The following is a 12649-nucleotide window of genomic DNA, read 5'->3' on the forward strand; positions in this document are numbered from 1 at the left end:
TGTTTTTTTAACAAATAAGTGTTTTCTACTACACACAACTGCAAAACCTCTTCCAGTGGAATCTTGATATATAAACAATAAGTGAACAAGATTTTGTAGAAAACGTTCAAATCCATTTAACAAACTTTATTCTTTTATGCAGAAATGTGGTGAAAATAAATATAAATTTTAGGATATTAGGACAAAACTCATAATTTTATAAAATTTTAAGACAGTTTTAAAAAATATTAAAAATTTTAGAAGACTTAGGACAATTCCAACTTTGAAATGATGTTTTAACGAAAATTCTTTTTTAAATAATAAATTGAGATTAACAAATTTATAATAAAATGTAGGCCCTTATATGTTGAAACTGGTGCAGTTTCAGTTTTAAATTTATATTTTAATATAAATTTAAAATTGTGATTTGCTTGATAATTTTATTTGCTAGAAAATAATTCTTTACATTTTCCTAGAGTAGCTTGGTTGTAATTTATGTTCAGATCATGAAAATGCCACTACAGTCATTTCATCACTATGGTCAAGAAAAGAAAAACTACATCAAAATTAAAAGAACCATAATCTCCCCCCCCCCCCCTTTAGTTGAAAAATTGTGGTTTACTGCATTTATGTCAATTATAGCACTATATTTATAACACCCTCATTTTGCACACTTGAATAAATAATATGCTGGAAAATTTGGTTACTACTATTAAAAAATTCATATTTAAACACATGCATACTAATTGAAACGTTTAATATATTTTACCAGCATTTGAAAAAGTAATGCAATATCATTCTAATAAAACTCAATAAATTGCTTCTTTTTTTTTTGTAATAAAACTGACTGCAACATGAACAGTCTAAACACTAAGCAACGAAAAGCACTGTCATTAAAATGAATCATGAAAATTAATTGTTTGAGAAGAATAATCACTTAATAAATATTTCCAAAAAAAAAACCTTACCTTTTAAACCGGACATAATTATCTATAGCAGCACAAAATTTTCCAAAATCATCACTTTGAAAATGCAAAGCAGGAACATGGGTACCATCTTTCAACAGGAATGTTACTACAACTTTATAACTGCTCTCACCTTCAGTTCTTATAAACGATTTCAGATCAGGTATATCAAATTTTATAATATTTGGAGTAGGCACAGATTTAATTTCAACTGCATCTAAGACAGAAAAAATGAAATGAATTACTGACAACATAACATGTCATGGTGTATCAATAGAATTTTGACACTAATTTTTTGACTTGGGCTAGAAATTTTCTTTGTAGAATCTTATTTTTCAGAAAAAATATAATTCTATACTTTTTGTAACTCATTTGCTTAAACTAAGCATTGAAACTTGAAAAATAGACAATTTCAAAAAAATAAAACAAATAATATCAATTGTTTTATCTATGTTTGTATGAGAATGGTTCTTTATTGAGATCTCAATTTTTATTAAAGGTTCATTTTTACAATTGCGGTTTTTGCAAGAGTGTCATTGTTGAAAAATTTTTTTTTTAATTATTATTTTTATTTAACTTGTTTCTTCTATTGTAGAAGAAGAAATCAAACATTTTGTTTTTCTTTCTAGCATTTTTAAATGCAATGTCTTTAAATGAGCCATGCAAACAATGCAATGTTTTCACACATTGCTAAACAAATACTGCAAAGTGTGTTACTTATACAATCAAGGGCGCCCAAAACTTAAATTTTTAGGAGGGAGGAATTTCAATTTACCGAATGAAATTCCAAATTTTACCGTGTGATTAAAATATGAGCATACACACATATCTAAACATAAGTTGGTATAAGGCATTAACAAAAGCTATATTTTCTCTGAATTTGCCGAATTGAAAAAATTTGATCTGCTAAAGAAATTTTTGGGTAATTCACAGTAACCTCCCATCAGAGTGCTACTTGTGTACAATTTGTGGGAACATGTTAAAAAATGGAAAAGAACATAAAAGGGTGATATCCCCCCTCCCCCACTTCTCTCTAGAGTTAGCTTTTGGCCACAAGGAGGGTGTAATAAGTTCAAAGTTAAAATATAAAGGCCCTGCCACATTGTTTTACAGTGAGCTTTTGAAACACACGCCTTGTTCACATCCAAGACTTAACAAACTTCTGACGAAAATAAATAAGGAAAAAAATATGTATTGATGGATAAGTCATTTATTTTAACTTTATATAAAAACCAGTGACATGTGGTCCACCCAAGCAAACCAAGCGGAGCTTGGGCACTCCAAAAATAATTTTCATTTCCTTTTTGTATGCTCGTAATCGACAAGAAGTATGAATTATAAGTTTTTTTTTATCATGCCTTTCACTGAAAATAAGTTCTGCTAATGAACCAAGAAAGGAATTCATTTACAAATGAACTGTTGAAATAAATGCAGTTATTTGCTTCTAAAAACTTGAAACTTGGTCGTATTTTAGTAGCATTCTATAACCCTGCATATTTTCAACTGAGTTTCAGTCATTGTTTTCTTAATATGCTGCTAATATGGATTTCTAATGCATTTTTGTAATTAGTCAGTATTAGGTGTTGCATAATCATTTTTGCTGCATAAAAAATGTTTTATTGAATATGGCTGTAACTAGAATTTACACACTTTACTCAGAAAACACAGATATACTACAAACAAATATTATGTAGCAATACAAAGACAATTTCAATACTTTACAGCTGCTTGGGCACTGCTGGGGCCACTGCACGTGCCTTATAAAAACTGATATTTCAAAAAATCAATCCAGTTTTCTATTCATATATAATTATCATTTTACACTAGAGCAGCTTTTATGCAGCAAATACAATTATAGTACCAAAAATGAGTCAATTTGATCTACAATATATATATTTTTTCCAACTTTTTTATTTTCAGTAAGCATTTTTTTTCCCTCTTAATCGCTAAAAGAGCCAAAATTTCACATAATGTGTGCTAGTTTTATTTTTGGGCATTTTTAAAGACTTTATAAGGTTTTTTTCCCCCCCCCCCCCCCAGGTTTGAAGGCATTTTTGTAATTTAAATGCATTTTTTAAAAACATATCATTTCAAACATTTTAGGAGATATTTTTTATACCTTGGAATTTTCTTGCTGGATCATTTTTTATTAAAAATTTTTATACTTCTCCCTTTTACATTGTAACTATCTCCTACAATCTGTTTATCAGAACACACCTATAGAAATATATTAGAAGAAACAAATCATTGTTAAAGCATACTTACATTTTAACTAAGTTGCACTGTTCAGTTTTCAGGTAAGGGCGCTTTCTCACTTAACGACACGACAACAACTAAATTGGCCGAAAAATTATGCAACGATAAGTATGTTATTGTGTCGTCTATTGCACTGTTTTTCCACTTCACCACTGTCGTTTCTCCAAATCATTATTTCCTGACCCAGTTCATTTCAAGAGAGCATGCACGTGTGCCATAATGGCTACGCAATTTAAATATATTACTATGATTCACCTCTGCAGGAAAAGAAAACCAATTAAGAGACGATACTGGGTGTAAGATATTTTAAAGCCAGGTACATTGAAGGCGATTTAGTACACATTTCAGGACTGATGTGTTATTCCGAAAACAGAATCAGAATAGTTTTGTTTCATTAATTTTTTAGAGGCTAAAAATAAAAATAAATTTTAAAAACCTCACACAATTTAATATAGTGAGGCGTATTTTTTTCCCCTTAAATATTTGTTTAGGGGAGTCGGCCTAAGTTTTGCTCTGAGATTCCATATGCGCGATTTATCACTTTGACGGAAAAGTATGCACTAAAAATTTTCAAGTTCTAAGAAAGTAATTTTAAACTGCCTTTTAGTGATGTCAGAAAAAAGTAGAACAGAGTTCCAGAGATTGGGAGACCTTCTCCTGAAAGTTTTTCAAATTTAAAAAAGCAGAGCAGTTTTAGTAAGGATATGAAGGGTCCTATAAACCAGCCACGGCCTCCAGAAAAATTAGCAAAACTGATGTCTTCAACCGCAAATTTGAACAAGTTTTTGCAAAAAAAAGTAAGGGGGGTGGGGGGAGGGTGCTGGATTACCGACTTATTTTCAGAATTTAAGATAAATTTAGGCTACTTTTTGTGACGATGAGAATTGGCTGCTCCTGTCAGAAGATTCTTTATCATCTGAGGGGAAAATAAATATTCTACTTAAAGAGCATTTAGTTTCACAAAATAACAGTAAATAGAGTCTCCTGACTATGATGAAAACTTCATGAGGACTAGTGGTGAAAGAAGAAACTTTTGAAGGGGAATATTGTTAATTTTTTAGGGGATAGATTTTAGTAAGTACTGTTTCCTTTCAGGGTATACATTTAGAAATGAGCATTACAAAAGTTAAATTCAAAAAACTAAAATAAAATTAAACTAACAAAAAATTCTGCAAGAGCTACTGTTTTTACGAGACATAATTTTTTGCAAGAGTGAAGATATCGGTTATTTTGCACTGCAAGCTCAAAATTTTGCGAATTTTCTATGAACAGTATGAAAGCTTATTCTTTACCAATAATAAAGCTGAAAGTCTCTCTGTCCGGAGGATGTAGGATGTCTGGATCTCTGTCACGCGCATAGCGCCTAGACCGTTCGGCCGATTTTCAAGAAATTTGGCACAAAGTTAGTTTGTAGCATGGGGGTGTGCAACTCGAAGCGATTTTCCGAAAATTCGATATGGTTCTTTTTCTATTACAATTTTACGAACAAAAATATTATAAGATGGATGAGTAATTTACGAAATTATCATAACGTGAAACTCGTAACATGGGCACAAGCCAATTGGCGAGATACGAAATTATCATAACGTGGAACCGTAACATGAGTACAAGCCAATTGGCGAGAAAATTCACCATACATTATTTGTAAATATACAGGCGAACCAAAAGACTATTTAATTTTTCTATTACGGGCAAAGCTGTGCGGGTACCACTAGTATATAAATAAAATTGAAACATATTGCGAGGCTTCAATTCTCACAATCGCGAAAATAAGTGCTTTTACAGCATTTTAAGGTAGCATTTTTTCCTTGGAATGCTACAGACCAGGAAAATGAAAATTTTGAGTGAATAGTCAATTAAAAATACTGTTTTTACTACACATATTAAAATCTAGTCTTTGTTTTCATTAATGCATTTTTTTTCCCAAAGTTAATATATATATTGGTGCACCCCAATATATGCATTAAAGAGGATGGGGAATTCGTCATCCAGAAATCTAAGCAATTCTTCCCGGATTTTCCCAGTATTAAAAAAAAGAAATACATTATGCTTGTCCCATAGGCAGAGACAACTCAGGACAGAAATATCAAACTTGCGCTCCAATTCTTTCAAAAAAATTGAACAGACAAGTGGTTAACGGTACGATGCAAAAGGAACGACAGGTGCGTTCCAACACAAATTATCCGACAAACGATATCGGTTTAACGGAGACGACACAATCATCATCCAATTGGTAGGTAGAAAAGCGCATAGCATATGTCAGTGTATTTTGCGTGCACTGATATCAGATAACGACAATCGTGCACGATTTATCGCTGTCGTATCCGTATGTGGGAATGGGTTCTAAAGGATTAACGTTGTCTATAATTGAAAAAAGCTGTTGGTAACAAAAGGGAAAACACACCTTTATGGACATAGTGGGATAATGTGGGAAAGGAGGTCTTCATCCCCTTTTTAGAACCGTTTTATTCAGTTAGATGAGAGTTGACCCTTGTTCTTTAATTTCAAACTTCAATAAAAATTGTATCACAATTTATTTGAACACAAAAATTTTAAATCAATCACTAGTTAAATCTAGGAAAGAAACATTTTAAGTTGAAAATTCATATTTAAATAAAAGAGAAATTATTTTATTTTAAGTGCATTGTTCATATTTTTATGGTATTTTTTGCATTTTTAAAGGGTTTTTAAAGAAATTTTTAAGTCATCAAAATGGTACTGTTTGTCCCTTTACATGAATGCCGCCAGTCCAAGAAATATTATTCGATTAAGTGAGGTATTTGATTAAGCGAAGAAATTTTCTTACCTTTCAAATTTACAACATTTGTCTTAAAACTCAATAATAATAAATCAATACCTATATAAAGGAAGCAATTAACATTATTGGTAAGAAGTTTTTGAAATAAGCTAATTAAAGAACAAAATAAAGTAACAATAATTAAGTATCTTCAAGTACGTATGCAAATTATAAAAAAAGTTACAATTTGAATAAAAAACCTTTGTTTTTGCACTTTTTTTTAATAAATTGTTTTTTCAAAAAGTCTTAATAGCAGATTGCTTGCTGAAGGTCTGTCTTCTAGGAGCTCAACTCCTTTTTTTATTTCTCGTCTGCCGTGTTTTACGTTTAATATTTTTCAAATTATTATCATTTGCAATGTGCTTAGATTTCTTTACATTATTTAATTAAATAACTGATTGAAAGGGTCTTGGCCTACCCTAGGCTGTAGTGCCGAAAAAGAAGATTTAACTAAACTTTCAACTGTGGGATCTATTTTTTTATTATTTATTTTAATGGCAACGACAAAATAAATTATATGTAGAATTAATGGAAATGTTTCGATGGAATGTGAATTCTGGTTTTCCTAAACGCTGTTGGAAAAAAAAATTGTTTTTCTGTTTGTACAAATGATTGTTCCTTATTTAATTTATTTTAATTCAAAATTTTTTCACAGAAAATATATTTGCAAATGCTGGATAATATTATTCGATTATCCGGGAAAATTATTCAAAAAAGCGGGGACCTTTAAAATTGTGTTAATGAGGAAATATTCGGTTCCGGGCGGTCTTATTCGTATCAACGAGTTAGCGGGATATTCGTTAACCCGTTATCCGATTAAGTGGGGATGACAGCACTAATAAAAACCTTCTTTCAACTTGATAATATAGCAAATTAAACAGTGCTTAAAAAAGGAAAACAAAGTGAATTGAATTGAATGCTTCACATACCAAGGCTTTCATCATGATCCTCAGAATGAACTTTATATTCCACTGATGAGGTAACATCTTCCCAATCTAAATTTTCACTGTCTGGGCTAACATTTCTGTCTTCACTGGTTTTTATTTTAGATTTTGGGTGCCATTCAATTTCAGGGCCATGGCGCTGTGGAAATGCAAGATTTCTTTTTAACATTCGAACAAATTATAATTTTATGCAGGAAAAAAACAATTCACAGGAGCCCTAAGCAATGTTAGAAATAATCAAATAATAATTAAAATTTAGGCATCATGTTGACATGTAGGATATGAGATAAATAAATACCTTTGTGCTGAAAAGTAAAGTAAGAAATAACAACGTCAAAAAGCACAAATTGCAGATTACTGCAGACACACGTTTCGGCGTTACAAGTAATGCCTTTTTCAATGCAAAAGAAATGAGTTTATGGATGAAAAGATATCCGACAAAAAGCGTTCCTTGTAACGCCGAAACTTGCATGCGGTAATCTGCAATTTGCGCTTCTTGACGTTATTTCTTACTTTACGTTGGATATGCTTCTAGGCATCAAAATGAACAAATTAGGTGTAATTTTTATGCACCTCACAATACAAAAAAAAAAGATTAATTAAATAGAAATACTACATACTTCCAGTTCTTAATTTTAAAAACCACTAAAAAAAAGAAGAATAAAGTTTCCTAAGACAAAACTGATTGTATTTCAAAATTATTTTTGCACAATTTTTATTCACATCAATAGAGGATCTCAGTCGGGGAAAAAGAGTTTAGATTTGATTCAAAACTTTAGGTGTCAAATTTGGCACCTAGACTTCAAAATATAGGTGCCAAATCAAATTTTTTGATCTCAAAATGTGACTAATGCTTATTTCTAACCCTGGTTGCAAGTATTCTCAATTTTGATAACTGTTTTTGCATAGTTATATGTAGGTCTACAGGGGTAACTTTAATCGAAATGGAATTTCGAAATTCACTAAAAACTTTTTTGATACAACCACCATATAAAACAATCCAACTACTTGGGAGTCGGTAAAAAAAAAAAAAAAAAAAAAACTAGCTTTTCATAACAACTTTCCAAATATAACAGGTTTTTCTATTCCATATTTAACTCTGCATTTGTGCTAAAACCAACATCATTAACTGCTCAACCATCCACAGAGTGATTAAATTATTTGAAATGAAAGAAAAGTGGCAATTTAAAAATAACAAATTTAATCAGACCATTTTTAACAAGTTGTGAATACTATCCCACAATCCGGACTGAATAAATTGTCACTTGAGAATTCGAAGGAGCACAGCACTAACCCAGCCAGAATTAACCTTTTTTTTATATATATATACTGACCAGAGAATGATAACGGAAAAAGCTTAAGAAGTTTGAGCTCCCTTCAGATATTCAGGGTGGCCCAAAAATGTCTGAAAAAAAATGTGATGAAAGATTACAAATTCTGTTTGCAATATATATGAGCCATTCTTCAAAAAGTGTAACTTTTCTGTCACATGCCTTTTATTGTAAAACTTATTAGGAACAATTCATTTAACAATGCTTTTAAATTTCATCAAAAATATATCTATTTAAACCTGTCAAAAATTTTTTAGTAATAACTTTAATATATTTTTGGTTCACAACATGTGAATTCTCACCTCCGTGGCATGTCACACACTTGGTGTAACTGTTTATGTTACTTAATAAAGTGCTTAATTAAAAGTATATACTTATTTATTTATTATTCCTTTCACAAGTGTCTGAAATACTAATGGCTTTAGTATATTTAATTGCTTTATATTGTGTTTTAGTTCGTTTTAGTAGGATAAGTTGTAACACAAAAAATTCTCACCTCCATTACCTAAACACAAAACACCATTTCTCATTAACATGTGGCAGTAATGACATTACATTTTATTTTCCATGATACAAGGGTGCCACCTTGTTTATTTTCAGCCATAAAGAAGTTGTGAGATTTTTGTCAACAAACAAGAAGATGGATTTTGTTTGAAAAACTAACTGTGGTTATTGTGAACTCTCACCTCCGTGAACTTGAGTTTCAGGGATGTAAATTAATGTAAAAAAAGAAGTGAACATGTATTCATATGTTTAACATGTGCAAATTGTTTCAACAAAGAAAAAAAAAAGTTTCCCTGAAAAATGAATCCTTTAGGCCTGTATTAATGGAAAATTCCTCACCTCTGTCACAGATGTTATCAATGTCATTATTTCTTAGGTGAAAATAAATGATGGAGAGGAAATACATCAATATTAGGCATTCTACGAAAGTTATAAATTGCCGGCATATTCGCAAATTTACTAACTAAATACTATTTTTAACATACATTTGAACTAAAAGGATAACTAAAAATTAAGCCGTACTTTAATTAAGAGAGCTTAATATTAGATACCTATTAATCATTAAAATAGCTCTTTTTTGCACAGAATTAATAAAATTACTACTTTGATATTAAATTGGCCTTGATTTTTAAACATTAAAGTTTTATTCTTTTTTTCCTTTTCTATGAACAAGGCATTTTTTTTTATTTTTTAGCTGGGTCATTGTTTATAGTTACATCTAGTATTTAACACTTTCACATAAGAATGAAAAAAAAATGAAAACAAACAGTTACAAAATTGAAAAATATTTGCGTTCAAAAGTTATTCTTTCTGGAGAATGACCCATCCCATATTCTTTTTTTTTTTTTTTGTTCTGAAAGATTGTCAAAGCACATTGTTTTAGTTTAGTTACTTGCTATTTTTAAACAAGAAAATCTAGATGTTTTTTCTAGTGCTCCTGTCAGCAACTGCTAAAATATCTGAACTTGGAACCAGGGACGGATACAGCCTATCACTCTAGGAACGAGGGGGGGGGGCATGCTGAAGAAATACCCCCCTCTCTGCTTGGGTATCAATAAAAAGCATCAAATTGATCAGGAATAGGGCACAAAAATTAAAAATTATTTTGAGCAATGAAAAAAGTAGTAGGTATTTCAAATATTTACTTCCATAAATAATTAATGAATGACAAAAAAAAAACTATTGAAATTGTTTACATTTCACTCATGAAGTGTTTGAACACTGTGTCAATTGATACTATTCTTGATGGTTTAGGAGGGAGGTCATGACCCTATCTGACACCACTCGGAGCTATAAACTTCAATACAACAAAAAAGAAAAATTGAAGCGGAACTGAAGGCATCCCTTCCAACTTTAAAATGAAAAGCAAGGAGACAAGGATGGGGAGGGGGATTATTTGTTTTTATGAGTGCAGAATATTGAAAAAAAATCCATTATAAAAGTGTGTGGTCCATAATGAACATGCTCAAACCATTGGACATGATCCTAAGCCATTTTTGCACACAAACTACCATTTGGGATTGGACCCTAGGCAATGGGGGATTTTTATGTTTTGTTTGGGGTTCTTAATGCCTCTTGAACTGGTGCACAGTATGTTTTAAATTATTTCAGCTATCTTCAATCTATTTGACACTCAGAAAACAATGAAAACCATTTTTCAAATTTTTTAAACAAAGGAAAGATAAATAAAATCATATTTAATAAAAAGTTCAGAAAAATCATTGACCCCTTGCAACTTACTGTTACATTTGGAAAATTATGAAAACAATAAATAGCATGTAAACAAAATGTTGATTTCCTTTTACTAAAAATTTACATACTTCCTCGACAATCATCAATGTTCCTTCATAAGAAGCTTCATCTTTTAAAGGACCAACCATTTTAACCACAACATTTTCCTGTGTAAACTTGACCTAGGAAATACAAATGAAATTTTAAAAAAACTTTTAACACAACAAAACTTAACGTTAGAAAAAAATGAACTCAACAACAAAAGTTTAAAATATTTGAAAATAAAGAAGTTAATTATTCTATGACTTACAAGACATGGAGGAAAATGAAACTTTTTTTTAAAACATATTTCACAAAGAGCAAAGCAAAAGAAATTATTCTTAATTTTAGTTTAGAGTATTTTATCTAATAATTAATTGTACTGACTTTATAAACAACTGAAAAGTAAAAGCTCAACGATATCTACCTCTCGTTTTCGTTTATCCATAATGAAAAGCGCTCAAGTCTATATCACAGTTGCAACTTCTCATTAGTAAATACCTCAACACATAATGCAGTGAAACGCATTTAAATAAAATTACAAAATTGCTATCGGTACTGAAACACAAGTTTCTGCGACTGAACAAACCGTCTAAAATAGGTGACGCACAAGTTCATTTCATTTTACCATTCAGAAATCAGACAGAAACTTTTTACTCAACCAACCAGCAACACCAAACATCAAAACAACTGTGTTTAGATGTTTGCTGATAAGCATAACTAAATATGGGCGAAATGCGGAGTAAACATTTATTTAGACGGTGCTTTTAGTTCAAATTTTTTTTTTAAATGAAAGCTATGTTTTTTTTTAATTACATTCACTTGACATTTTCACGCGTTCCCACATAGTCCGCATGTATCGCAATCACAAGTCACGTGAAAAATCAGTGCCATTCACATGCTCATGTGTAGCCTACGAGGATCTCCTGTAGCGCAGCGTTGCATCTTCGTAGGCTGCGGCTCGTGTTGCGTGATACTTTTTTTGATGAGAGGGGAAATCTTAATATACCTTTTTCATGTAGAAATATAAAAAAAGTTTCCCTATTCAATGTTTCAGTTTCGATCCTCTCAACGTGTAATTCATATTCATATTAATTACTGGGGAACACGGATTTCTGATGGCGGATAGGGACGCTAATAGTGCTAACATATAAGAATTGCATTTGTTATTTTCCTCAATTTTAGTTCAAATAATCTTATCGCAACATCCCTAGCTTTTTACTTCAGTTAAACGCAAAGCCGTCATTTAGGGGATTCGATGAGGACAACTACCACCTCAATTCCTCCCTGGTTTTGGAAAATTAATGTGTTAACATGTAAGTGGCCATGTTTTTGTGGTTTTTTTGGGAAAATTTACATAAAGTATAGATATCCTATAGCCCCCACTTCCCCCTCCCCTGAAAATATTAAAAATGTCAGGCCTGATTAAAGTAGAGCGGCTATATAGATAGGCCGACGCATCAGCTTAAGTTTAGCCATTTTGGATCGGATTTTTCATTGTTGCACTGCTTGGGCTACCACAGCAAAGCTTCCAATTTCGCCAAATCGCGGAAAATAATATTTAATTTTATAAACAATTCACGTGTGCCGCTAATAATTGCTTACAGTGAACAATCACCAACGCGATAACTCGCCACTCAAACACGCGCTCCGATCCAAAAAGGCTGATCTTAAGCTGATACGTCGGCTCGTATATATAGGAGCCTTAGGTTAAAGGAGTGCTGATGTTTATTCACATGACGTCACTGCAAGTATTAGACCTCACCAGCAGAGCCCCGATTAAAATATCGGGAGGCCCTGGCCCAATCATTTTCTCGAGAGCGCCCTATATTCAAAATCTTACAGTTTTGGTCATTAGTTAAAATAATTTTCGCAATTTGAGGGCCCTTAAAATAAGGGGCCGTAGACCACTGCCTTAGTCGATTCAATAATCAGGCCTTGGATCTCATCCTAAGGGTAATTGCACTTTTTCAGCTTAAACTCTTATCAGTGTATTTAAAAACATCTTTTTAAAGTTTTTAACTCTAAGGGAGGAGAGGAGTCAAAGAGTACATTGCATACTTAATGAATATTTATCGTAAAACATCAAAAATCATACTCACA

At 31.5% G+C, this 12649-nt stretch overlaps 1 protein-coding gene across 1 annotated transcript in view; it reads right to left on the reverse strand.

Annotated features, from left to right (window-relative positions):
- The window catches only part of LOC129229335 (TBC1 domain family member 15-like), a 38208-nt gene extending 26998 nt beyond the window's left edge, over positions 1 to 11210 (reverse strand). The window contains exons 1-4 of the mRNA XM_054863628.1: positions 10974 to 11210; positions 10597 to 10689; positions 6927 to 7080; positions 948 to 1161 (exon numbers count right to left, since the gene is read on the reverse strand). Coding sequence (XP_054719603.1) covers positions 948 to 1161; positions 6927 to 7080; positions 10597 to 10689; positions 10974 to 10994 — 482 coding nt within the window. The 5' untranslated portion in view covers positions 10995 to 11210. The remainder of the gene's footprint in view (positions 1 to 947; positions 1162 to 6926; positions 7081 to 10596; positions 10690 to 10973) is intronic.
- Positions 11211 to 12649: the final 1439 nt, after the last annotated feature.

This window comes from Uloborus diversus, chromosome 9 (assembly GCF_026930045.1).
Source record: "Uloborus diversus isolate 005 chromosome 9, Udiv.v.3.1, whole genome shotgun sequence".
Classification (NCBI taxonomy): Eukaryota; Metazoa; Arthropoda; class Arachnida; order Araneae; family Uloboridae; genus Uloborus; species Uloborus diversus.